Source organism: Scatophagus argus, chromosome 19 (assembly GCF_020382885.2).
Source record: "Scatophagus argus isolate fScaArg1 chromosome 19, fScaArg1.pri, whole genome shotgun sequence".
Taxonomy (NCBI): Eukaryota; Metazoa; Chordata; class Actinopteri; family Scatophagidae; genus Scatophagus; species Scatophagus argus.
In genome coordinates this window covers 773,053-798,706 of record NC_058511.1, presented here as the reverse complement: position 1 = coordinate 798,706, position 25,654 = coordinate 773,053, and the positions used below count along the sequence as shown (strand labels likewise).

General features: G+C 45.1%; 1 protein-coding gene across 7 annotated transcripts in view; it reads right to left on the bottom strand.

Annotated features, from left to right (window-relative positions):
* Positions 1–4,330: 4,330 nt before the first annotated feature.
* adgrg6 (adhesion G protein-coupled receptor G6) overlaps positions 4,331–25,654 on the bottom strand; it is a 59,162-nt gene continuing 37,838 nt past the window's right edge. For 6 of the 7 annotated variants that reach the window (XM_046373559.1, XM_046373563.1, XM_046373560.1 and 3 more), the window contains 21 exons: positions 23,729–23,817; positions 23,133–23,185; positions 22,955–22,993; positions 22,326–22,474; positions 21,847–21,958; positions 21,590–21,678; positions 21,373–21,437; positions 21,140–21,276; positions 20,865–21,030; positions 20,614–20,760; positions 20,420–20,536; positions 20,099–20,144; positions 19,325–19,431; positions 18,758–18,885; positions 17,991–18,259; positions 17,436–17,538; positions 16,986–17,136; positions 16,272–16,404; positions 15,874–15,975; positions 13,379–13,534; positions 4,331–6,525 (listed from right to left, as the gene is read on the bottom strand). In XM_046373559.1, the coding sequence (XP_046229515.1) occupies positions 6,317–6,525; positions 13,379–13,534; positions 15,874–15,975; positions 16,272–16,404; positions 16,986–17,136; positions 17,436–17,538; positions 17,991–18,259; positions 18,758–18,885; positions 19,325–19,431; positions 20,099–20,144; positions 20,420–20,536; positions 20,614–20,760; positions 20,865–21,030; positions 21,140–21,276; positions 21,373–21,437; positions 21,590–21,678; positions 21,847–21,958; positions 22,326–22,474; positions 22,955–22,993; positions 23,133–23,185; positions 23,729–23,817 (2,567 nt within the window). In that variant the 3' untranslated portion in view covers positions 4,331–6,316. Of the gene's footprint in view, positions 6,526–12,859; positions 12,902–13,378; positions 13,535–15,873; positions 15,976–16,271; positions 16,405–16,985; positions 17,137–17,435; positions 17,539–17,990; positions 18,260–18,757; positions 18,886–19,324; positions 19,432–20,098; positions 20,145–20,419; positions 20,537–20,613; positions 20,761–20,864; positions 21,031–21,139; positions 21,277–21,372; positions 21,438–21,589; positions 21,679–21,846; positions 21,959–22,325; positions 22,475–22,954; positions 22,994–23,132; positions 23,186–23,728; positions 23,818–25,654 lie in introns of all 7 variants that reach the window. The other variant, XM_046373561.1, reaches the window with a different exon arrangement.

The following is a 25,654-nucleotide window of genomic DNA, read 5'->3' as shown; positions in this document are numbered from 1 at the left end:
GCTGCTTCACCACAGGGTTGTGAAGAGCCAATGAGGTGAAGATAAGATGGTGCTGAAGTGGAAAGAAAGGTTAGGAAGCCACAGCCGGCTCCATCCTGGGGACCACATGGAGGTTTGGCTGCACACACGGGACTCGATGAGTTCCAACCAGGCTAGAAAAAGATGGATTTGGGTGTGAATGTGAGTCCTGAAGCCTGAGCCTTAAATTCACTTAGGGAAACCTGAAGGTGTGTTTATACTGAATGTAAATCTGGTATTACACAAATCTTTAAACAAGTTCAAGTGTGGCACCGTGTGGCAGCTGGTGGCGTGTTGATCAACGCTTCCAGCCGCTTCTGATCCACATTTCAGCAGATTGATCTAATGGGGACAGTGTGCATTTTATCAGCAGTACCAGGAACCAAGAACCAGGATCACCAGGATCTGCTGTGAATGAAAAACACCGACAGAGCCGTCACTGACGATGGCCAGCGTGTGTTGAACACGTGGGATTTAATTACAACACAGAACCTGGTGCAGAGAGTTCACGATTAGAAACATGCAGAAAAGATCAGTTGCGCTCCTCATCAGGACGAACGACGACGTCTGGAACCAAACGCATCGGCTGCACAAGTTCAGAGTTCCTGGATAAATCTGTAAATTAACTGGAAGAGAGCGTACAGCATGCACAGGAGAAAACTCCCTCCACATATGAATGAACAGTTTTATAAACACACTCTTGTGACTGTTGATCTCGTGGAAGCGTTTGGCTCTCAGCGATGCAGCGCCGTCGCTGTGAGGTTTGACCTCAGCACCACCAGAATCAGACAAACTGACTTTATTCAAGGTGATGTGTGTTTATACGTTGGACTGAGCAGAGACTAACGTGTGAGGTTACGTTCTGCTGAGCAGCCAATCAGGCCTTCAGCCACAGGTGGGAAGAGAGAAACTCTAAAGCCATCCTACAGATAGAAGATGTAGTTATGTTATGTCACTTCCTGTGTTGTTGCTTCAGAGAGAATCGAGATTTGAGAATTTCCCCACTACTTTACTAACAAAGGTTTATCTCATCTTCAGTCTCTTTCAAAGCCATTTGATTTGAGGTTTTCACTTCAGGCAAAAATGTCAGGTGACGTAAGAGCAGGAAAGTTCGCTTCAGGAGGAAGACGAGCTGGTGGATCAGACACACACTCGACGGCAGCCAAAAGTCAGCGTTATTTTATCTTATGTCATGTACATAATTTGTTTATTACGGTTACCGTGACAATGACCATCGCCAACTAGCGAGAGAGGTCACCTGACTTTTCCCTTTCCTGCACATCTGAAACTCATAAAATGCACAAGAAATGCGTTGTGAACATGTTGTTTGTACGCCGTCCCACGAGGTCACGCTGTGCTGCCATAACATTACATAACATTGTATGTTCTATATGGTTGTCATTACTGGTGGTTTTATTTATTTTTTTCAAAAAAAAGCAACGAAGTTGCGAAGTAATTTTATTCACGTTCAGTTTTGGAAAAACAAAGCTGTACTTCAACGTTGACCTCTGAGCTGAGTTGAGGTTATTTGGTCAGACGCTAACAAGTGTACTTATTGTTTCAGAGGCACTTTGGTGCTTTGACAGCAGCTCATTTGTATTTCTCTCCTCACTTACAAACCAATTTCCTCTGTTAAGTCCAAAACAAGAAAAAGAAAAAAGCCTTGTTTACTGTGAGAATCTGTAAAACAGATGAAAAAAGGTTGTTTGTTTGTGTCGTTTTGGACACAAGAGAATGAAATGTTCCACAGGTACACACAGGTACACCTGTGTGTACCTGTGTGTACCTGTGGAACTCTCCTACTCCCCTGGAAGTAAAGATGGATGCTTTTAGTCCGGTTTAGACCATGTGGTACATGTGTAACTGATGAAAAATCAATAAATGAGCCAAACTATTTTCCATCTGTTTTCACAGACAAAACTATAAGATAGGAAAATTGATCTCCTGATTTTTTCTTCCCATTTGCCTCTCTGAGCTTCCATACAAACTTGTTACCAACAAATGGACAGCAAACTATAATGACACAAAACGAAAAAATAGTTGTTTCTCACATTTGTTTGTTAATACACTAACAATACATCTTCTAACACATCTGGGTTGTTTTAGCAGAAATAACACATAATAAGTAAAAACTATGAGCTGATTTATTCATCTTGTTCCTGCTGTTTCCATGTGTTCTCTATGTAACATCAGAACAAGTAATTTAAAAAAGGAAGCCATGTGGTCAACATGTGTGACATTAGGCACAAAACAACAACAGTCCTTTTAATTTAGGGGATTTCATCCCCTGCTGCCCTTCATTTAGTATCGTATCAAGCGCTGATTGGTCCTCTTTTAAGGCCAAAATAAAAACCAGCTCCCATCTTTTCCACCCTTGGGCTGAACCCCAGCCAGTGAATGACAGGATTCTGCCACTGCAGCTGCCAAAAGGTCTTCATCTCGTCTTCCAGTATCTGAGGGGTTTGGTTGTGAGAGCTCAGCAACATTCTTCCACCACTCTGGGCAAAAGAAAAGAGAAACGTGGGTCACGGTGCCTGACCGTCAGTACACCATGTGCTCCACTGAAGACAATGGAAGCACACTGAGCCAACAGATGAAAGTCCAAACCTCTCGTGTGAACGTATGAAAACGTTCTGTGGCCTGTCAGTCTCAGCTGATTGTCTGGTTAAACAGGGATTAAACTAAGCTTAACAGAGGCTGAGCTCAGCAACAGACACAGAGAAGCTGGACATACAGGAGATAAATAAAAGTACCCCAAAGTAAACAAGTTTACTCAAGGACGCCAATTTAAGACGAAGAAAACGTACAAATGTTCAGCTATGGCTGCTGTGTTTATCCATGGACCTTTCAGAATGATTCACAAACAAAAAAGAAAGTGCAAACTGACACAAATGATCAGTTCTCAGGTTGAACTGGAAGATGTGATCAGTCATGCAGAGGAGTTAAAGTGCTGCAGCCTCTAAAACTAACTACTACCGTTAAGTTCCGTTCAGTCTTTGCATGTTTGCTGAACTTAAAAATGAACATTGCTTTTAGAAGTTTTATCACAGAAAGTGTAACTAAAACAGTCACTCTTGGACCGGACCCCCGGACCCCGCTTTGGGAATCACTGTTGTGTGGCATACATATCTGCAAATTTCTGATTGCTGTCAGAAATACATCACCTGGAGATTCAGGTCGTTTGACGTCAGGTTTGCCCACTTTCACCGAGCCAAACTACAGGACTGAAGTCCTGGTGTACAGCACAGTCATGTGAAAAAGGACTACACAGACTTTATCAAGTACTACTGATATGTAAAATGTGTTCACTGCCCATCAGTATATTTCAGTTAGATGTCAAACGACTGGTTCAGTCAGTTCAGCCGAACATGTAAAGAATTACATTTACAGCAGTTCTTTGCATGAAATTATAAGGAAGTACCACGAAACTAAGTGTGACCCCCCCCCCCCCCCCCCCCGCCAACTGCTCTCAGTGCTGGGAAAACAAACCAGATCAGAGATAAATTAAAGGTCTTTAATGAGGCAGTGCAACAAGTGTTCAGGCGATTTGTACAAACCATAACTGCTCCATTGAAATGAAGCTGAAACAGGACCTTAACATGACCACAGCAGTACATCAAGTCAGCTTCAGTAACATAGCAACTAAACATCTTTATGGGATCTACAATACAAATTCTACCAAACGTCCTACTGCAGTGAATGAAAGACAAGTGCCAGAATGCAGCCTGAATGGGACAGCAACAACTTCCAAACTTATTTGCTGATGACTGAATGTTTTACATGGAAGTCGTCTACAGACAGGAACCCAAGGGCAGTCATGCTACAAGGCTTGTTGAACAGCTGGTTTGAAGCCTTAAGGAAGGGTTGAATTTCAGCTCTTTGGTTGGGCACATTTCTTTAGACCTAAATTTTAGTCCACTTAAGACCTACTAAATCACAATAAAACCTATATTTTCTCACTTTCTCGCTTAAGCTCCTTTCAGTGCTGAGGTTTTTTGGATATTTGCCCCCACTCCAGCACATCTAGATGAAATTCAATTGTGGTGCAGCCCTGCACACAATAAGAAACGACAGCTGCTGGACGGACGTCTGCAGAGGATGCAGCAGTAATCTGGACAGTTTCTGGAAAGACTCAGTGCTGTTGAGTTTTTCAAATGTCTTTATTTACTACTTAAGCACCACAGTTGAATTTGTATTCACCTCTGTGATATTTGGGTGGTGGCAGGCGCTCTCAAACCGAGCTGAATTAAACCCAAACTGCGTGCAGGGCCACATCACATGGAAAAAGTTCTTTTTCTTTGTCATTTGGCCGAACTGATCGTTAAGGTGAAGATAATATCCTCCTGGCAGCTGCAAACTAAGAGCATTTCTTCATGCCATGACTTCTTTTCACTATCATGAAAACAAAATTGTTGGCAACCGCTGAATATAAATAGATATAATTTGAACACAAGATTGTTCACTTGGACTTTAATGTCATAAATCTCACCCTGTATGACTGCTAAACTTTGGCTGACGCTCACAGGCAGTGCAGCACGAGTGGCCACTGGCATCAGCTCCGTTTTTATGATTTATCCTCAAACCACCAACCCAACGACTCACGGTTTGACTGACCACAGAGGAAGGGGAGCCTCGATACATCAAATATTACCAACATCAAAATCTTTTTTTTCAGATGACAATACATGCTCGCTGAGAACATTTATGTTGAATAAAAGCTTACAGGCATTTTCAAAGTTGAGATATATCCAATATAAATTCACTTCTACCGTTACGGATACCAGCTTTGTTTTTCATGATAACATACATTATAATGTGAATGTAAATATGTTCAAAGAAAGCCTAATTTTTGAGTATCACCAAAAAGCATCTTGATCAACTGTAGCTTTCAGGTGAAAAACGAACTGTTTCAACCACCCAAAGATTTCTGCACGTCCTTTCACCGCAAATGGTTTTTCGACGGGGTGAAAAGGCCAGCTGACTGCGTGCCTACACAGCATGGGTGGTTGGGGTGTGTTTGGACCTGTATGTACTGTCCCCATGACCCTTCCAGGACCCCGTGAAGGCATGAATAAAAGCAACCACCTGGACACATTATAACACTATAGAATAAGGCACACAGAATAGATAGATCATCAATATTTACATAGGATATGGCTCCACACACACAGCCAGTTTAAACAAACATCACAGTATTAAAAAAACACCAAGACATAATAGCCTACTTTTTTTCCACCAGAACTTTTCTTTTCCTTCCCACCTTGTGTTTATCCTTTCGTCCCTTCACTGCTCCCTTTCATTCCCTTTTAGCTCCACAGTCTGGCAATCAGCCCAGTCGATTCTGTAATTTTGATTTCATACAGTAGAATCGCATCAGCGTTCAGAGACCACACCGTCAGACCCTCCAGGAGACGCCAGGATTAAAAAGCATCATGTGCGACCGGGTCCATTCTCTTAACTTGGTCTCTTGGCTTCACAGGCAGAGTTTTCTTGATTTAGCAGGCACTTTCATATGAAGCAGAGACAGAGCTTTAATTAAGATGGTGGCTCCAGTTCTGCTCTTGCTTTTTTTAACATGGTGTTTATGCTGCATTTTCTGCTAATCAAACCAATGAAAAATACAGTTAAAACTGGGGCTACTGGAACAGCAATGACTGCCAACGCACATGACAAAACACACTTAAACACATCAAAATTAAGCAGGGGATTTGGATTCAAAGCTCCAGGGCAAAACGGAGGACACCAGGGAGGATCTGGGCCTTCTGGATGACAGGACAGAAACGGCAGCAAGAGAAAAATGAGCACTCTGGAACACGTTCTGCAGCTGTGTTGGAAAGGTTCTACAAAGTTGGTCAGGGATCATCAGGAGCCTGGAGGGGGCTCCTCTAGAACCCTCCTCTGTGGCAAAAGCTGGACTAGAACTGGTTCTGAACTGAGGGAGAGGTCTAGAATGTTAGGAACAGTTCCAAAACATGTAGACCGTTGGACAGATTTTGGAAATGGCCCTCGATATTTGAAATCTCTCCTATGCTATCAGGGAGTTTTGGATAGTCGAGAGTAGCTTCAGAAAAGGAAAGGTTTGGGAACACTAGAGTGGCAGTTCCAGAAGGAGAAACCTTAAATAATTTTGTGAGCAGGTCCAGAACGGTGAGGTGGGTTCCACTGCTCTTTTATTCTAATCCTCCTCTGCCCCTGAAGCTGCTGGGAGGATAATGTCACTCAATTTTCTAAAATAATTTGGGCAGTTCCATATGGTGGGAGGCTCCAAAAGGTCTGCCCAAGAACACAAAGGAAACTTCTAGAACCTGGTGCTGTGGGCGAAGCTGTCGGACATGATGATGTTCTTGTAGAAGTTGTCGGAGCGCGTGGAGCAGTAATCTTTCACCTTGTCAATCATCTGGCTGACAGGGAGGATGGAGGATGAGGAGGAGGAGTTGGGCTGAACCTCTGAGGAGGAAGGGGACGAGGAAACACACTTGGAGCTGGTCTGGTTGGAGAAACATTTGTCTGCATTCAGGGAACAAACAAAGACGGGGACAAACAAGGATTATGACTTGATGATGCAAGAATCACTTAAGTGTAAATAGGCTGAGAATCATTCATGTAGTTTCATTTAGGCCACACTTAGACAGAGTACTGACAGAGGAAGACTGACAACAGGCACCTCAAACATCCCAGATTTCTGGGAAGTCTCACAAACATCCTTTCCATTATGATTCATAAAGCCAGACTCAGCGTTTGCCACCAGCTACTCCACACCCCCAGACCTCTGCTGCCACAGACCTCCGGGGTGAAAAGACTGCAGTCCTCCACTACACCAGTGAAACAGACTGTGGACTAAAGACTGAACAAACAAAAACCAGACACATCAACTGCCTCTGAACACCAGAGCAAACCTGGTTAACAAATGGAAAGAGGACAAAGGTAGCTGAGCAGGACTCAGCGGATCCTGACTCTGAAGGCTACAATCTGATTATTATGTGTCATTTTGTGACCAAAATTTTCACGACCTCCTGTTACTCTCCGTGCCTTTCACTCTCTGTTCCCTTATCCACATCAGGTCACGTTGCAGCGTTAAATCCCAACGTCAAACTTGCCAAACAGGCTGATTGTTGTCTGATGTTTTCTCATCTCTCTCTTCCAAACAGGGTTGGTCGTTTTGGTATTTTCCTTCCCAGGGCCTCGCAGTAATAAGGAGGACTGAGGCCTCGAGAGGCTGTACCGATTGGTTTAAACTGTGACTGGCTCGTTTTGTGAAACGAGCATTTTATTCTGTGAATCATGTGTTGAAAACAAATTACTGAATCACATCATCAACCAATCGACGCCGGTGATGTAGCAGATAACGCTGTATGAACACAGCGTGGACATTCTGAGCGGCTATCGTAAACCCCTTCAACGTTTCATCAGCAGGGCTGACTGGCAGTGATTTTAACTGGTTAGAACAGGACGCTGACCGTTAAAATGTTAATGTGTAACAGTTCTGGGTGGGTTACAAGTGCATTTTCAACAGATCAAAAACCATTTCATTTCGATGAGTGGAAATTCTTTTTTCACATTGCTAAGATTCAGTTAGGACTAGTTATAAAAGGAACTGAGAAGATGAGGTTTTTCTGACAGGAAGTTGGAACAGCATAGCTCTGACCAGTGGAATAACAGGAGACTTTGTGAGGACTTTGTTGATTAGATGATGAACTTTGCTCAGGTAACCTGAGAGAAACTCATCCTAAATGTTTGCTAATGATAAAGATTCTGTGCTGCAGGTTGGAGCAACACTTGCAACCTCATTGTGTCTCTACTGAGTCAAAGCATTCAAGAAAAATGTAGAGAATGTGGGCCGAATCAAGCACATGCTGTCTGTCTGCAACAGTTTGGCTGAAGCAGGCCATAATTCATCCCGCCTCTGAATCACGCTGCTCCGCCACAGTCGTCCTTGGCATTCAGAAAGAGCTGAATTACTGCTGTTGTCCTTCCTGCTGTGTGTGACTAATTGAATAAAAAGGGAATGAAGCTGTCATACTGCTCAACACTCAGCCAGCCTGACTTCCCCGTGGCGTCCCTGAGCAGCAGCCGCGGGGTCGGGAGGCGGTCTGACGCTGGTCTGACTCCTGCAGCTCATCCACGGCCGTGTGCAGCTGATGCTGTCCAGTTTTCTTTAGTTCCTGTGCCCCCCACTCACTGACAGACAGAGAGACTCCTGCACTCAGCACAGTGTGTCTGTTCCCACAGTCCGGTCAACTGACCGCAGGACAGCACATACGTTCTTCTGTGAATTTACACTTCAGAGTTACCAAAATGTGTTACGCTCCCAAAGAAATAAGAAAAACAACGCGACACAAAGTGGAGACGTGATGAAGTGGGCTGTGACAGGATTCCTCCACATTCACAACTCTGTGATCAGATGAGTCCTCAATTGATGTCCTCGTGTCTTCGTATGTCCTCTCCTCATGCTTTGGAGCGTCACTTTCTAGTCTCCAGAAATAAAGAAAACAAACAAACCAAAGACGAAATGAACAAAGCCAAACCCCTACCTGAAAGCGACATCTAGTGGTGTGGCTGGAGACTGCAGCCACTCTGGGCTACTGTCTGAACACGCGCAACGATTCTTAGTTTCATGTGATTCTGCACACTGACAACATAATTATGATTATTATTCCCTCTCTGCCCCTAAATCTCACACACCTAAATACTTTTATATTAACAATGGATCAAATAAATACATTTAATGTGACCTGACAAACCTACAGTTCATCCGATGGCTAAGTTCTCCTCAGCTCGGCGGAGTTTTATTGCTTCTTTCAGCCCACAGTTTTCATTTTCTGGCATTTTGCTTTTTTCATCCCTTCTCCTAACACTGAGATTTATTACTGCAGTAAATGTGTCTAATGGGATAAAACTGCTTTGACTGATGGTTGGTTTTTATTTCTTTTCAAATGTCAAAGTGAACCGCACAGACAACACTGAGGCTACATGAAGCACTTAAGTGTGAATGTTCTGTTTGAGTGGAGAAGCTCCACACTAAAATCTGGAGAAGTTTTCCAAAGTTGGGTGATGATTTGTTGTTTTTATTTACAGCATCACACTCGGCCAGACGCGACAGGACTGCATAACGTCAGTGTCTGAAGCTTGTCTGACAGCAGCTGTAGTGAAACTGAATTTATTTGCTTGACACAATAAGTCACCAAGAAAAGACACTCACAGAGCAAGTGACACTGCAACTCTGAACATGGGAGTACAGCAACTCATGTTCTCCTCCTCCGGGCCGACGGCCTCCTCCCACCTCCACCTGCTGCACTCTGCTGACCACTCTGGACGCAGGACGAGTGACTTCATGTAATTACTGAATCACACCGACTGCACTGTTCGCTGTGTAATGCATTATTGCCCAACAGTGTGGGAGTGGGGCTGAATTAGAGCCACACAAACTCAGTGTCTGCTTAAGAAAACACACTGAAAGCTGAGAAAGTCTTGAAGAAGGTTAAAAATGCAGATTTCTGGGAAGATGAGCTTCATGGATTTAAAGGGTTATAGAAGGCCTTTAACTGGTGATCTGCGAGTCTTCAAAGTGCTGGACGAGGCAAAGGCACAAGGCACTGACTCGTCTGACAAAATAAAAAAGACAAAGGTTAGTCCGTCACGCTTGGACGTGAATCAACTGTTACACCCAGAACTGTCCACTGCCGGGTTATGACTGAGTAACAACGTAAGGACTGACAGGAGATCAGCCAGAGTCTAGTTTTATCTTAAGACAACAGGATATCTGCCAGGCACAGGATAGTGAGGATACTAAGTTTGAATTCCAGAATTCAAACTTCACTGGGCAAGGATGAAGTGTCAGACCAGTGATCTCCTGTCCAACTGAAAACTGGTTTCACACACAGGACAAAAGAGCTGAAAGTTTCCTTCAAAGCAGATCCACTCAAACAACTTCAGACTGAAAACAGCTCTGAGTTTAGAGAAGGGAATGTGCTGGTGGGGGTGTGTCGCACAAAATATGATCCAGACAGGCCAGAAATATGTCTGTTAGTTTGAACTTCCTAACTGTCTGAGAGCTGAGCAAGCAAACATCGGCTTGTTTTAGTTTTCCTCAATGAAGCCGCTCTGTGATGTGTCGCCTCTTTCAAACTTGACATATGAAAAGTGCCTCCACCCCCGAAAGGTCGTCATACTCACAGATCACAACACACGAAGCAACACAAGACTGCAAGCTTGTGTGTGTGGTCCACAGACTGAAGCACACGACAGCAACCACACGTCAGGATTTCAGGCAACGCTCGGCTCGCTGATGAGCATCTGTGACGACACGAATCTGAGGACTCTCGCATCAACAAAGCACATGTTTTCCCTCAGGAGGAGCATTCATTTCACTCTGCAGATCAGGACTACTGCTTCTCGTTAAACCACGTAATGATGAAAGACACCGAGAGCAAACAGCAACGGCAACTTCATATTTTCAGGCAGGCAGAAGTGGATGATGTTTTACAAGTTGAATTTAATATCTGAAAAGGTTAGAACCACCAAAAAAAAAGTCAAGAAGTCAAGAAGCTGTATAGAGACATATGCAGTATGTATATAGGTTCCCTGGAAACACAAATGTGACATAATCACATCTGCAACTAGAACTGTGCTTCAGTTTCTTCAGTTCTGTGGTTGAGGGACAACACTCACTTGCACAATCCATCCGCCTCAGTGTAAACAAAGTCATTTTAAGTTCCCAAACCTCAACACACACTGACATCTTGGCAGACATGTACAATAAAATAAATTCTGACTAATAAGTTGAAGGAAAAAAAAAGTAGATGTCTTCTGTTTTTCCAAAGGTTGGCGCTACTTCAAGGATCTTAGTACGTCTTCAACAGACAACAGAGAGAGAGCGGCTGGGTTCAGTCAGAGGCTGACTGGACTTCAGACTTTGGATTGTGGACTGTGGTTCTAATGTTAAACTGTAACAGAAAGGTGTCTGAGCCTCAGTTGGTCTCTGACAAATCTGGTCAGTGGTTCATCAGCGCTAAAAGAAAGATTCATCAGGTGGAAACAAACATGAGTTTCTAACAAGATCAACATATCAAAAGAAACAGAAATAAACAGGAAAAGAGGACAATAAGGAAGACATACGGAGAGGCCAGTCAACTGTCTAAATATTAAAATAAAGGCTCACAGTTGAATGCCAAGCAGAAACACTCAGTGTGTGAACGTGAACGTAGCCTGGTTGACATAGAAAAGCTGCAGCTGAGATGGTGTAAGAATAACTTTTCATCCCAGGTTTGGAGAAAACTACTGCACTCCCAATGAGACGGAGAAGACTCTCTCCTCACGTGGTGATATGATCTCTCAGCAGCTAATCTGTTTGCCTCAGTGTCAGAGGTCAAACTCAGAGGACAGAAGAGGAAGAAAATCCTTTGCAGCTGTGCAGATTGTTGAATTGCTTAGAATTGGCAGAACTAAAATCATCTTTCATATCTAAAACTGGCCAATAAAACAAATTCTAGTGTTTGTAAAAATTCCCTTTGGCGCTGGGAACAAAAACCTGCTGTCAGATTTGTCAATGACAAATTACTCCTCACGAAGATTAAGTGCCATTTTGCTTCTTTTTCTTTCAAATCTTCACAGAAAATTTGATTAAGGTGCAGTTTTCCTCAAAAACAAAACACATATTGTATGACTTCAGTTGTGCACTAGTCCAAATGTCCAACTAAAGTTGCTATTCGTCATTCTGACACTCCTTTACAGCTCTTTTATTTCTGCTCAAAGGAGTTTACCTCACTAACGCATTAAGCTCGTCCGTGGGTTAATGAAGTGCTTCATTTATTTAGACTAATTTACAAAGCACATATGAATGCTGCAGGAGAGAAAAACCTTAAAAATATCTTTGAGTGTCACAACCACAACCGAAATGAAAAAATGTAAGTGAAGCCTTGAGTTTACTTATTTTAAACTGAGACGCATCTGTTGCTGATAACCTGTAAGATAAGATGAACTTTGATCCCGCAGTGGAGAAATTCACTCTTCTGTAGCACTTCCAAATGTTTCTGACTGCTGATGAAGTAAAGAGGAACCTTTTTATGTTCGGGAAGCACCAAGGCCTCCTAAAATTTGTTTCTCTATCAAAGCAGCCAGCTGAAGGTTCATTATTTTCATGGACAGAAATCCAGCAGTAAAAATGCTACATGTTTTTCTGTAATTTGGAGAACACATGGTAAAGCTAAGTCAAACCAGTGTGAGAGAGATTCATCTGGCCTCAGTAGGACTTCATTACATCATGTAATATTTGGACTCAGAACACAGCGTCTGACTTCATGTTCCTGTTTGCCAACATCAGTCTCAACATTTGGTGTTAATTCTAACGAGCAAAGCCAAATTACTCCAACAATTACTGCCTCTAATGGGAACCGCAGCGTTAGCCTGGTGTCACTCAGCTCTTAAAAATACAAGCAAATTCAAGGTAAAAGAGGCAGATGTTAGCTTGGATGCAGTTTGTCATGGTGTGCTTGTTTCTGCACCCTGCGGCACTCTGGGCGGGTGGAGTTGTAGTTTTAGTCATGTGTCAGCAGGGGAAAGTGGACTCCTCCCACTCAGTGTGTCCCAGGCTGTGAGGATGGCATGAACTTGTGTGACATCACAGTGAGCAGCCAATCACAACACACAGTGGCCGCTTTCCCAAAATGTCTGCTAGCAAAGTCGTCGATTTTTCTTTCCTCTTCGTGTTCAATTACAATCAAACATTCAAATGTCAACTTTGAATCTGTGGATTCAATTTGACCACAAACATTTTGGGAAACACAGAGCAGATCACATGACACTGGAAGCAGGAAGTCACTCAGCCAATCAGCTTTGGGTTTACCTCTGCGGGTCCTCCTCTCTTGCTATTGGTTGGAAGAGCTTTCTACACACCAAACACAGAGGTACATGAACATCACATGTGAGAAGACTGACAGAGTTAGACTGCAACATGTACTGGAACATCCAGGGCTAATGCTAACAGCTAATCCAGCAAACTTTTAATGGAGACCAACGGACTGCATGGCAAAGTTACACCTCTCAAAGCACTACGTCAGGTATGTCAGGTTTTCATTTTCACATTAAAGTGAAGGTTCAATTAAGCAAAATTTTAATTTCAAAGTAAAGCTCGTGTCAGAGTGTGTTTGAGGACAGAATGTGTGTGAGTAAATCTGACAGTTTTTGATAGATGTGACTTACATAGTGATAAACTTCAGGAATAATTATTATTAAAGCCATAAAGAAAAACTGATCTTAATTCTCACTGGACATTTTTCATTTGTCCTTTTTAAACATAATCTCCTGTCCTGTGACTCATTTTGTCTTCCATGTCCTTGTTTCCGTGTGTCTGTCCGTGTCTCACCTGAGTTGCTGTGTCGCTTGGTGAACGGGTTCAGAGTAGCTTTAGCTTTGGAGGTCCAGTTGGCGGTGCTGGAACCAAATGAGCTGGAGGACAAAGACTTGCCCAGGTTGTCTGAGCTCACCTTCTTCGTGTTGTTGGTGGCCGTCTTACTCCAGTCTGCAACACAGAGACAATAATCAGTCGTGTGGTTTGGCAGCCCCTCGTGATGGGACCTCCTTCACGTTGAAGCAGGACAAACAGACGTCTTGTTTCACGCTTGTCTCCCTCCTTCCTTCTTTGGCTTGCTGGGGCTGAGTTGCAGCCCCAAGCGAAGAGGAGTTTAAGTATCTGAGGGTTCACAGGGAGTGTGAGACGGGCAGGCGCTTTGGTGCGGCATCAGCAGTAAGATGGGCCACGTTCCAGACTGTTCTCGATCTACTTTCAATCCCTCCCATGTTCTCAAAGCTTTGAGCCGTGAAATGAGACATGAGAGTGAAATGAGTGGCAGAAATGGGACGTCTTTATTTCCAAAGCTCAGCTGTGTCGGGTCAGACACTGAACATATTGTCTTGGTGCTGTTTTATCACATTCTGTTTTATCCACAGCGTCCCAACTGTTTTGGAATCACAGTTGTAAAATAATTTCGCATTTGATTCAAAAAGATCTTCTCGACTGACCTGCTGCTCACAGGGAGGACACTACTGGAGCTGGTGAAGAGGTTTGATTTTAGACTCGTACAACACACTGGTTCAGAAAGCAGCCCAGACAAAACATTTTTCCTTCCAGGAAGAGCAACATCTCCTCCACTTTGTCCCAGATACCCTCCTCACATGCAGGACAACATGTTGAAACTGTTGGACATTAACATCTCAGACTTTATTTATTTCATTCAAAATTTTCTGTTGTTTTATCATCTACTGAGCTGAAACTTTCTTACTCTTTGATGTGCTTTAAACGGGTAATCTTATTTTTCCACTTGCAGGTTTTTGACTAAAAGGCTTCCTGATTTGTGAGCAGTGACCTCGGCAAACTGACCTGCCGTCTCACCCTGCAGCGCTGCTGCCCTTTGCAGACCTTTGTCTGAACACATGCGTGTCCACCGGCTCCACTAATTTGTCCGTGAAGGTTTTCAGAGCAACATTTACATCCTTTCCCCGACACATCGGACCGAAGCTAATCCTTAACATCATTCATGAAGGTGTCGGCGTCAAATCTGTCATGACCTGTGGCAAACATTCGAACTCCAGACCTTCAGTCTTTGTTGTTAAAGTAACCAGATTCTGGTCACTGCGCACCTCATAGTGAAAATATGAGCAATCGAATCAAGTGACAGCACCATCCATGGCTGAGGAAACTGTAGGTTAAGGCCCGAGTGAGACTACTTAGACCTCAGCTTTCCATGTCATCGAGTTTTTAGAAAAGCAGCCAAGTCAAGGAGAAGGAAGTCACCTGGAAGGAAGACGTCCTTGTTATGTGGGTGTAAGTTAGCACACTTCAAATCTTGCTTCAGCTCTTCCTGAACGTAATGTGCACCTTCAGAGTCCTATTTGTCCACATGTCTTTTATATGCCCTGCAATAGCCTGCCAATAGCCAGCGTCTCGTCCAGGTCAGTTTCGGATAGCATGAAGGAGGAACAGACTGTGACCTCATGAACCTTCATACCAACATTTGGCAATAAACACAAAGGACAAAGTGCAGCTGAGGCTGATGTGAATGAAATCTGCAGATGTTCGGTCAGAAACCAAAGCGTAGGCCAGAGGATCACCAGAGTTACCACAGTTCATCTTGAGGGGAACGTGAACGTCTGAACCACACCACAGCCCAGCATTTAAAAACACAGAAACGAGACCAAAATTTCACAGATGAAAACAAGCCGATGGTTTGATACTTTGACGCAGAAGTTCTGCAGACGCCGGCTGAATATTAGCTTCAGGCTCAAACAGGTTGCTGGCACTCACATTTGAACTGAGCAAACCGCTCGCTCACAAAAGCACACAGTCGCGTAAAGGATAGCTCACCGTGTGGCTGATTCAATAAAATACCCGCAGGAACGCCTGTATGCTTTAAGAATCACATTATACATTGAGAAAGCATGAAGATGAACTCCTGATCCCGGTGAGGAACTCTGCGGCCGACCGGCCTTCAAACAAGAAATAACCTGAAGGTGGGATGAGCGAGTCAGCAGAAAGATTCGCTGGACGACCACCTTCAGGTTGGAACTTTCAGAATGAAAACAAATGCAGAGTGGAAGCGTACAGAATTGTGTGCCTGCAACTGGAGGACTTCCTGGTCTTTCAGAGACGACTCTGTTTTATCTTCTTTTATGAGCTGTAAAGCCAAGCTGTCTCAGGTTTTATATTTTAATAAAGAGCCTTCTGTTTTTTCCTCCTGCCGGGAATCTGGCAGGAGTCCCGCAGACAGATTTGACCCCCGTAGACAGACCTGAACGAGCTTTATTGTTCTCTTCTGAGACGAACAAACAGACAGACAGACAGACGGGTAGACAGACAGGTACCTGAGTTGTCAGACAGCCTGAATCGTCCACAGCAGAGGTATCTCCTCCACTGCTTCTGCACGTTTTCTTTCAAGGCGCAGTGAAAGATAAATATGAACAGACCTGAAGAAAGACAGACAGACAGTCACTGAGTTTTATATCGTCATCTCAAACTGCAAACTCCACAACCATCTCGATTTAATAAGATGACTGGAGTGCAGCATTTGTGGTCAGTTTAAGTCACAAAAAATCACCCAGATTCACCTCCTGCTGCTGTTAGAGAACACAAAACAAACAGACTGAACCTCAAAGTGTTTTGGCCCTGCGGTGACGCGCAGACCACTTGGAGACGACTCGTCCGACAGGCTCGGACCACAAGGCTGCAGAGAGCACGAGTGTAAAGACCAGAACCTCGTTACCTTGCAGCGAGTTGAAGATGGAGAAGAGGTACATGAAGGCCAGGTTAACGGGTCCCCAGGCGAACAGAGCGAAGCCCCACGTCATCCCCAGCAGGAAGGTGAGGCTGATGACACTGCGCAGGTTTCGCAGAACCTGGACGACAACACAAGAGGGCAAGTCCAGTTACTTTCACGTCTTTTTCACCACTTTAGGCGCTCAGTGCTCCCGGTTTTAGTCATCTTTAGGTTACCTTCTTTCCTCCACTCAAAGTTTTCATGGATCGTTTATGGATGCAACTAAAAGTGAATAAAACGTTTCCACAGTCTGCAGTTTTATCAGGAGCCTCTCAGTTTGAGGAGAAGAACGTGACCAAAGAACAGACAAACGTTTCCACGTCTTCATCAGAGTCCACAGTGCCGTCTCAGAGTCATTGTGACCCTCATGTAGACACAGTGTAGGGCAGCAACGTTTGTCTGCTTGCTCCAGTCCCGACTCCGTGAAATTCTGTGGTTTTTCTCACAGCTCAGAAAACACAGTTGAAACCAATTTCTGAGACTCTGATGTGTTTGTTCCTAAGGCTGCACAGCAGTGCTTACTGGTCCATGTTGGCTGCCTGCCACAGTGTGAACAAAGTTTCCCACACTGAGCACTTTAAATAAGAAATGTACATTTTGATCATGACGCGGGACTCTCCCGCCCAGCGGAGACGGGACAGAGTGAGTCTGGATACCGACCTCCTCTCGCAGCGTGCGGTTGCTGCGTTTGCCGTTGCGGCCACAGATCTGCAGCATCACCACAACGAACATGGCGACGTTGAGCAGAAACACCAGGCAGAAGTAACCGACGCAGGTGGTGTAGAAGACGACCGAATTCTGGATCCAGCAGCTAAGGAGAGGACGCACAGACGACACTCACTCACACTTCACTGGAGAGATTCTGCATTTATGATACTGCGATGGTCCGTGAGGCTTTTGTAAGTTTAATCTGAACGTTTTTAGAAACAACAATTTGACAAAAAAATGAATATAATGTGATTTAGTGTGGCAAAAATAAAATCAAAATCTCTACTGTCCACAGCTGCACAAACGTAATGTGTTCTATGGCCTTTTCTTGGTTGGAGGTTTTTAATATCATCCGGTCCTGACTGCACTCCGTACTGATCTGGACTTATAATAACTACTTACAACTCCGAGGACCCCTCTCCTGACACTCCTTTGCCGTACTCCTGCAGGCCGTAAGAGTTTTTATCCACAGCAACAACAATCCCCACCAGCACGGCAGGAAACCCTGCAGCAGAACAACCAGGAGACCATCAGTGCTGCCATTTCTTCCCTTCTTCACTCTGCTGCTGCCAGGAGCCAATCTTCAGCCAGTTATCACATTAACGTGAATGAGAATAAAATTCGGCAGAGACTTCGCTGAATAAAGGCTCCTTTGTCTTTGGCCTACAAATAAAGTGTAAGGGAAAACTATGACAGAAAGTGATTCAATAAAACTCCTTGAGGGCAGAATGCTGAACCACTCCTGCCTGTCCCAGACCAGAAGTACCTGAGAAGACTTTCACACGCACTAAAGCGGTTTTTGGTTTAAACCCTTAAGCTGTCGTTAACTTCTTTTAACTTCATTCAGTGCTCACAGCTGAACTCAAACTTCAGTGTTCCAACTATTTTATATTCAGCAGCAGCACATGTTAGTAAAGAAACTGTTGGGTCATTACGCTTTGAGCTCCACATTCTCACCCCATCCGACGATGCAGAACTTGAGGATGTATCGGCGAATGTACGTGTTGAAGACTTTGACCAGAGCGATGTACATGTGGATGGACTCCAACCCCATCCAGGTGAAGGAGGTCAGCAGGAAGTAGTGCAGGAAGACGGCCACGGACAGGCACAGCCAGTCGGTTTTCAGACTCGCCAGCCAGCCATCTAACAGGAAGACCATGTTCAGGAACAACAAAGAAGTGCTGAGGTTCATCAGGATCTTGGAGGGGTAGTCCCGCCGCAGTTTTCTGTGGGAAGGAAAGAAGAGGATGTAGCATGTGGTTGAAACTTGGTTCTGTTGAGAGCTTTATCAGGTTGTTTTCTGGTCAACATATTGACAGAAAAAGAGCAGGTCTCATGACAGCTTCGGGTGGGGACAGAGCTCAGAGTTCCTCATGTTTCCCACAGACCTTCTTGATCCACACTGAATTCTGAATCGTCTGAGGCAACTCTGGGGCCTCCTCAACATGTTGTTCCTGGAAATGTATGTAAATTATCCTAAATCATCCATCCCAGTCACACACAAGTGAACAGAAAGCTGTTTGGAGTGTGGTTGCATGGTATGTAGGGTTTGGTTGTAGGTCTGGTTTTGATGTGCCTGCAATAGCATCCAGTCGACCTCTGCAACATCGTGAGTCTCAAACTGTTCACACAACAAGCCAAGACATTTTACTCCCAGTGTGTAGTAGGTACAAAACACGTCCAACATGTCCGAGCGACGCCTGTGCACACGCGGTGCGACTCACTCGAAGGCGATGTAGGTGAGCAGCGTGGCAGCCGAGAAGATGGCGGAGATGCCGCAGCCGATGTACGTGATGAAGGTCAGAATCTTGTTGTTCTTCGGGTCGATGTGAGGTGAAGCTCCAGAAATGTCCTGCAGACACAGACAGAGACACAGCATGGACGGCGAGATCACGTCAAGCTCAGTTTATTAGCCGAAACAATGGAAAAAATTAAATTCCAAGGGGGCGCTGATGGAGCCACTAAATTGAAATGAAACGATATGCATGCGACTGACCAGTTACAAGGTCAGCTGGAAGTTCTGCTTGTCAAAACAAGACTGATGAAATGGAAAAGGCAAGAAACTTGTGATAAACATGTGATAAATGAATCCAGTATCACATAAAGGAAGTAAACATGTTGCTTCACAGCAGTAAAGAGCTGATGAAGTGTTCTGGGTCGTGTCCCTCAGCACATACATTCCTGGACATATAAAACACTTAACGACAGAGCGACCTTCAAAGCGAAGTGATGAGCGTCAGGAGAAGCTGCGACAGAAAACTTCCAGGCCCTGACGCTTCACACAGTCTTACCATGAGGACGCCAAAGTGCGTCAGGTGGTAACACAGACAGATGGTTTTGTTGCTGGTGGAGTCTTGGGACACTCTGCAGCCCTCCCCGTTCCAGCCTCCAGCACCACCTGGTGGCAGCACACAGGTATCACATTACAATCACCTCCACCCCGGGAAGATTCAGAGCTTCACACAACGAGTTCAGAAACTTCTGAGAATAAACACGTTTTCATAAAAAGTGTAAAAAATATAAGAAGGTTCAGGATGTACTTTTGTCATTCACCAACTCCACCTCACTTTGGGTTTTTCTTCAGTTGTACAGCATGAGCAGACTGTGGACGTGGGAATCCTTATTCTACTAATTCTCCTAATCCTACTAAGCAAACCTCAGCTCTACGTGTTCTACGTGTTCTACGTGTTCTACAGGCAGGTTCTACAGGTTCTGCACTGCATACTGTTCTTCACATCACGCTGCCTACGCTGTTATCTTCGCACTGTGCTCATGTCTACTGCTCTCTTGTTGGCACTGCGATGTGGACAGAAATATGAAGCGCAGCAGCACATCCACTCAGCGTGCAGTGATCTGCACTCAGGGTGATTTCTTCACCAGCACGGGGGGCTACACGTGGCCTGAACCTCAACAGGTAAAAAGGTAAACTAAGGACACAGAGTTTGTCAGACGACAGCCATCCCAGCGGATGAGACAGAGCTGAAGGAAAGAAGATGAGGCGTTTTTCCCACAACACTCGAGGTTCAGTGTTTGTTGAAGGTGTAGCTGACAAACAGCAGACTTACTGTTCATGCTGAAGTCCCAGAACATACAGACTGGATTGACGGAGAGCTGCCAGGAGCGACAGAGAGGAAACGACAAATTCACCACACAGAAGTTCACCCCTCATCACACGTTTAGCAAAACATCCACATCTTATTTGTTTGTTTTGTGAACGAAACATCAATCCTAACCCCTCCCCCAGACCCCAAACCCGCCAACTTCCAAGAAAATAAAAAGCATTATGAGACCCAGCAGCACATGAGAATGAGAGGCAAACAATAAAACAAATAAAAAAAGAATAAAACAAACAAACCCGTCCCAGGTACTCGGACATTCAGCCGTACCTGTTCAGACAGGTGAGCGATCTCAATGTGCACCGGGTCCACCAGGTTACTGATGGAGAAGTTCCCCACGCTGCTGGCCACCACGTAGCTGTTCAGAGAGCGGCCGTCCTGCTCTTTCTGGAAAACAAAAAACGATAAATAGTAATTAAAACTCCGACTTATTCGTGCACAGTTGTGTTCAAAACCGGACCGACCTGGAACAGGTTTGTGCTGCTGAAGAACATGAAGTTGATCCTGGAGAGAGACGACCTGTCGGCTTCGCTCAGGGAGACGCCGGACAGCAGAGAGGCAGGAAGGGTGACCTGAGCTAAAGAGTTTATCCTCTCTGATTCAAAATCAATCTGAGGGAGGAAGCAGAGACGGCGGCAGTGAGCACAGACACATACGAGTCCACCAAGTGATCAGCTTGAGCCTGCAGAAGGAAGCTTTGACCTCCTGCTGGTACCTGCGGGTCGGTGCTGTTTGGATCCATGTAGGCGCTGAAGGACGTCCCGTTGAACACGGAGGTGTTGAAGGCCGATATCCCCAAAGCCAGGTGTTTGGAGGTGATGTTGATGGACGAACCCTCAAACTCGATCTTCTGAACCAACTCGTCGACCGTCTTCAGAGCTCTGAGGAGAAAGTGAGGTGATGAGAAGAATGGAGAGGAGGTAGAAGAGGCAGAAGACAGCAAAAGACAGTGGAGGACAGCAGAGGACAGTGGAGGACAGCAGGGCATACTTCTCGGAGGTGGCAGCCAGCGCCGTCTCTGAGCTGGTCATGACGTTGGAGATGATGTTGACGACGGTGGAGGCTAAAGTGCTGTTGATCTTCGCCACGTTCACCAGCTGCTTCACCTTCGTCACCACTTTGGACACCTGTGGAGACAAAGAGGAGGAGGAGACGAGTTGAGTGGATTTACGCTCCTCATCACAGGATCACAGGACGTAAAAGACAGAAGTCGGCTCTCCCACCTCCTCATTGGACAGCTCGTTGTTGCTGATGACGGCGAGCTGCACGGCCACCTCGGCTGCGTTTTCTGCACAGACAAAACATTTCATTTTAGTGCTAAATCACATTTCTCACAGTGTGACGCAGGTCATGATGTGAGGACACTAAAGTTTCCACTGATTTCATAATCTGCAGCTCTGCTCAGGCCGGTGGCCGACCAGATACTCGGTGTGAGCGTACCTGCAGACACCTGGATGGTGTCTATGTCCGTGCAGTTACTGAGGTCCGCAGCCGACCAGTAGGACGAGAAGTTCTGTGGGCTGATCAAACTGAGACAGACAGAGAGCACACGAGGACACCTTCAGAGGACTGTGTGAAGGTTCAGACTTGGTTTTAAGGTGAAGGTCAGGGATGGACTTTGACATTTGGTTGTGACGGTCACAAGGTGTGTGTGTGTGTGTGTGTGTGTGTGTGTGTGTGTGTGTGTGTGTGTTCACCAGGTCCTGGAGGTGCTCTGGTCCTTGTTGGGGAAGCAGGGCAGGTACTGAGTGATGGTGGGTCGGCTCTCAGGCCAGCGGTAGTGCAGCGGGTTCTCCTCCGGACAGTTTTCTGTGAGGACCAGTTTTTCCACAGAGATGAATTAAACTGAAGCAGAACAGGAGCTTCCAACAAACCCTGACGCTCTGACAAAACGTCAGCGGTACGGCAAGAAAGACGAACGAGGTGAGAAATAACAGAGGACAAAAGAAACCCACAGACAACAAGTCCAGACGGAGGGAACAAAAACTCATGAATAACAAACAGAACAAATCAGAAACGTCCTGAAAGTGAGAAGCTTTTTTGTGTTCAAACCCACAGTGCCGTCACCGTCTTGTCTCGTCTTGGACATAAGAATGTAAGAGCGAGGAGGTGGCGCTGCGGAGGGGAATGTGATAACAACACGTGTCGGCTTCATGCGAAGTGTGCGATTCCTCACCGATCAGTCGGACTTCAGTGGAGGCGGGTTGGATCTGCAGGCCGGCGCCCATCAGTCCCTCCCTGCTGGACAGCCTGGCAGACACCGCAGCCTCACCCAGACTCTGATTGGTCACGTAATAATGAACCAGCAGGGCCTGGCAGGTGTAACTGGAGACAAACAAACCGCTCAGAAACACTCAGACTTTTCAGATGAACATCTCGCATTACGAGTGAAACAGCGTCGTACATTTAGCTTCATTAAAACTGACATCTGTCAGGGTATTTGCTAGGATCAGGATGAAACACACGAAAAGCCCAGAAAGGCCGGAGTTTTTTTTAATTGAACAATCGATTATTTTTTAAAGTCGTTATCTTCACATAAGTTAATCATTTCATTGATTTGACATAACAGCTATGACAAGAAAAGAAGCTTTGTTATGTTGAGATAACAATAATAATTCCAACTGCGGTCTTCCACACAGGTGACATCGTCTGTTGATAATAAATGATTTATTTTTCCAAAAACACTCAAACACATTGTTTCATAAAAAATAAACCCAGTGCAGAACTTAATAAGGAGTGAAACATAAAGAGAAGTCAAAGATCTTCAGTCGTATGACACAAACCAAACCGAGTTAAATGTTTTACCTCGTCGGGTTTCCTCCACTCTGTAAACCAGGCTGGACACTGGAAGGAAACCAAAATGAAGACGTGAGACAGCAGCAGTGAGGGCTTTGGATGCAACATGACACCTGAGAAGGTCTACACGCTGCGTCTGGACACGAGACACCTGGCAACGAGAGCCCATACTGAACTGCTGAATTACCTGATGGAGTCTACGTAGACTGCGTGGGTCCAGTTCTGAAATGTCTGATTGAGCTGTAAGAAGAAAGCAAATCAGTCACTCAGTCAGTGGGCCAAGATTTTCCTGCTTCAGATCAGTGCGCAGGAAGGGGACACCCTGTCCAATCCGCCGCGATCGAAGGTTCGTGCTGTCGGTCCAAATTCACTCCTGATTAAATGTTTCATAAACCACGTGGGGCCACCTTGTCCTTCCATTACGGGCAACACTCACTCAGAGTGTGTTTTTTATTCGCTCTTATGATTGGCATTACGGCTGTGATGCTACGTTTTCCTGCCTCTAGTCATGACTGTGCTGTTTCCACAGAGCTGCAGTGAAAAACGCCTCCCCGGTCAGCGAAAACGTGCCCGCAGTAAAAGAACATCCACAAAGTGCCTGGTGCTCTGAAGCTTAAGGCAATCCATGCATGTTCACACATTTTCAGTGTAATATTACAAAAGATCTACAAGTCATGTTTTTGAGGCTTTCAGTCCAAGTTTGTCAGGCTGGTGGCGTCTCTGGCTGCTTTCTGGGCGCCGCAGAAGGTTGAGGTGAAGCTGAAAACACCAGACTCGTCTTACCCAGAGAGCCACAGCTCGCTCAACGTCAGGCCGGGTCAGCGCCGCGCCGCCGTCCTCCACCACGAAAGAAACCCGGTAGAAAAACCCCTCTGCAGAGGCAGAAACAGAAAATAAAAATACTTTAATACTTCAATACTTAATTTGCCTCAGAGCGCTTCACACATTTAATGGAACTTTCTTTAAATGAGCCTGAGCCACACAGCAGGAGATGAATCGAGCGGTCGGAGCTAATAGCGTTACGTAGAAATCTAATTTTACAGTGTAAAATGAGGTGCCGTCTGACAGCGGAGGAGTCATTATGCTTTCTTTTCTTGGTGAATGAAAAGCTGCAGAACACGTTTGGCTATCCGACTGTTTGATTCAAAAGGATTTTACACCTGGATCACGTCTGTGTGTCTGCAGTGTGAACCCCAACAAGCACACACAGAGCAGACAACATAAAACAATCATTTCATGAGCAAAATTCTCGAGTCGTGACTTTAAAATAAGCAACAAAGATTTTTAGATTTAATTTCTGGTCTGTAATTTCCTGGAAAGAGAAACAGAGAAACATGAATTCAGTTAGCTGCTTCTTTTCTGTCCAAAAGACTTCCTTAAGTCTTAATGACCTTTGAATGTTTTTATAGACGCGCTGAATTCCAAGTTTGCCTCTAAAATAACTGGCATATTTGCACACTGACCTCTAAAGACTAGAGACTCTGAAATTATGTTAGCATTTAATTGGATTTGATTGAAGTCAGTTTTATTTGTTTGGCCTAACATCAGCCCGACATCACAAATGTTCCTCCAGGAGGCTTTCCAGACATCCTGAGAGGCTCTTTATGTGAGATACACACTCTTTCAGTATGAAGTTACAGAACATTTTTGTCCTCTTAACTACCAATAACTCATAATTTCCCTTAAAGTTAGTTTTTATTTCATGTCTCTGTTAAAATGGTCAGTGTCTGGAGGAGGAGGAGGAGGAGGAGGAGGGCGGCGCTCCTTCTGTCACGAGGCTCTTTTAGGCTCTCAGCTCTCCTGCTATGAGCCTCACATTTGCCACTAGGTGGTGCTCATGAGCCTCTAATTGTTAGTAAGAGCTACTGAACAAACATCTACTCCATCAGCTCTGGGTTTGAGACGCTGCGAGCTGCAGACTGTTGGTCGTGTTTTCCTGAGGTTTTAGGGAGCAGCTGGTCATTTCACTGGACTGGACTTCGCTGCAGTGTGAAAATCTCTGTGGAGATGAGATGTTTATTTTTTTACTGTCCAGGAGGACAAGCAGCAGCGCAGGACATCTCTGCCAAGGAGCTGGATGGACCGACAAACCGGGAAAAAAGAGGCTGAAGGGGTAAAGAAAAAAGAGGTGCAGATACCGGAAGAAGGGAAACGAGCAGAGTGGATCTGTAATGACGGACAGGCGGAAGGAAAGGCAAAGCTATAACACCAGTTTCATCAGCACCAGGTTAAATGCTACAGTCTACCAGACAGCTAGACTCCGGCTTAATGTCCAGCAAGGGCCCAGACAAACCAATCAGCAGCCTCCTGTACCTGAGGGATCCCACCAGTCCACCTGATCGACAGCTACTGTCATCTACCACTACGGAGTCCAATCAGTGGCTTGGAAACAGGTATTCAGACAGTAAAACCCAACCACCTTACGAGTCACTCACTGTATTCAGTCTCAAAGTCTTTTAATTTAAAGAGGCCTTACCCACTTACACACTACATGGCCAAAAGTCTGAGGACATCAGCACATCACAGCCATATGTGACTGCTAAACAAACAGCTCCACCTTTCTGGTTTCCATCAGAGGCTGAACCTGGCTGCAGGGGATTACCGCCTTTTCCAAGAGGACTACACAACACTGCAGAGTGAAACACACACAGTAAAGATGTGAGTGTGTTTCACACTGTGGCTGCAAGAGTTGCTCCCATTCAAACCTGA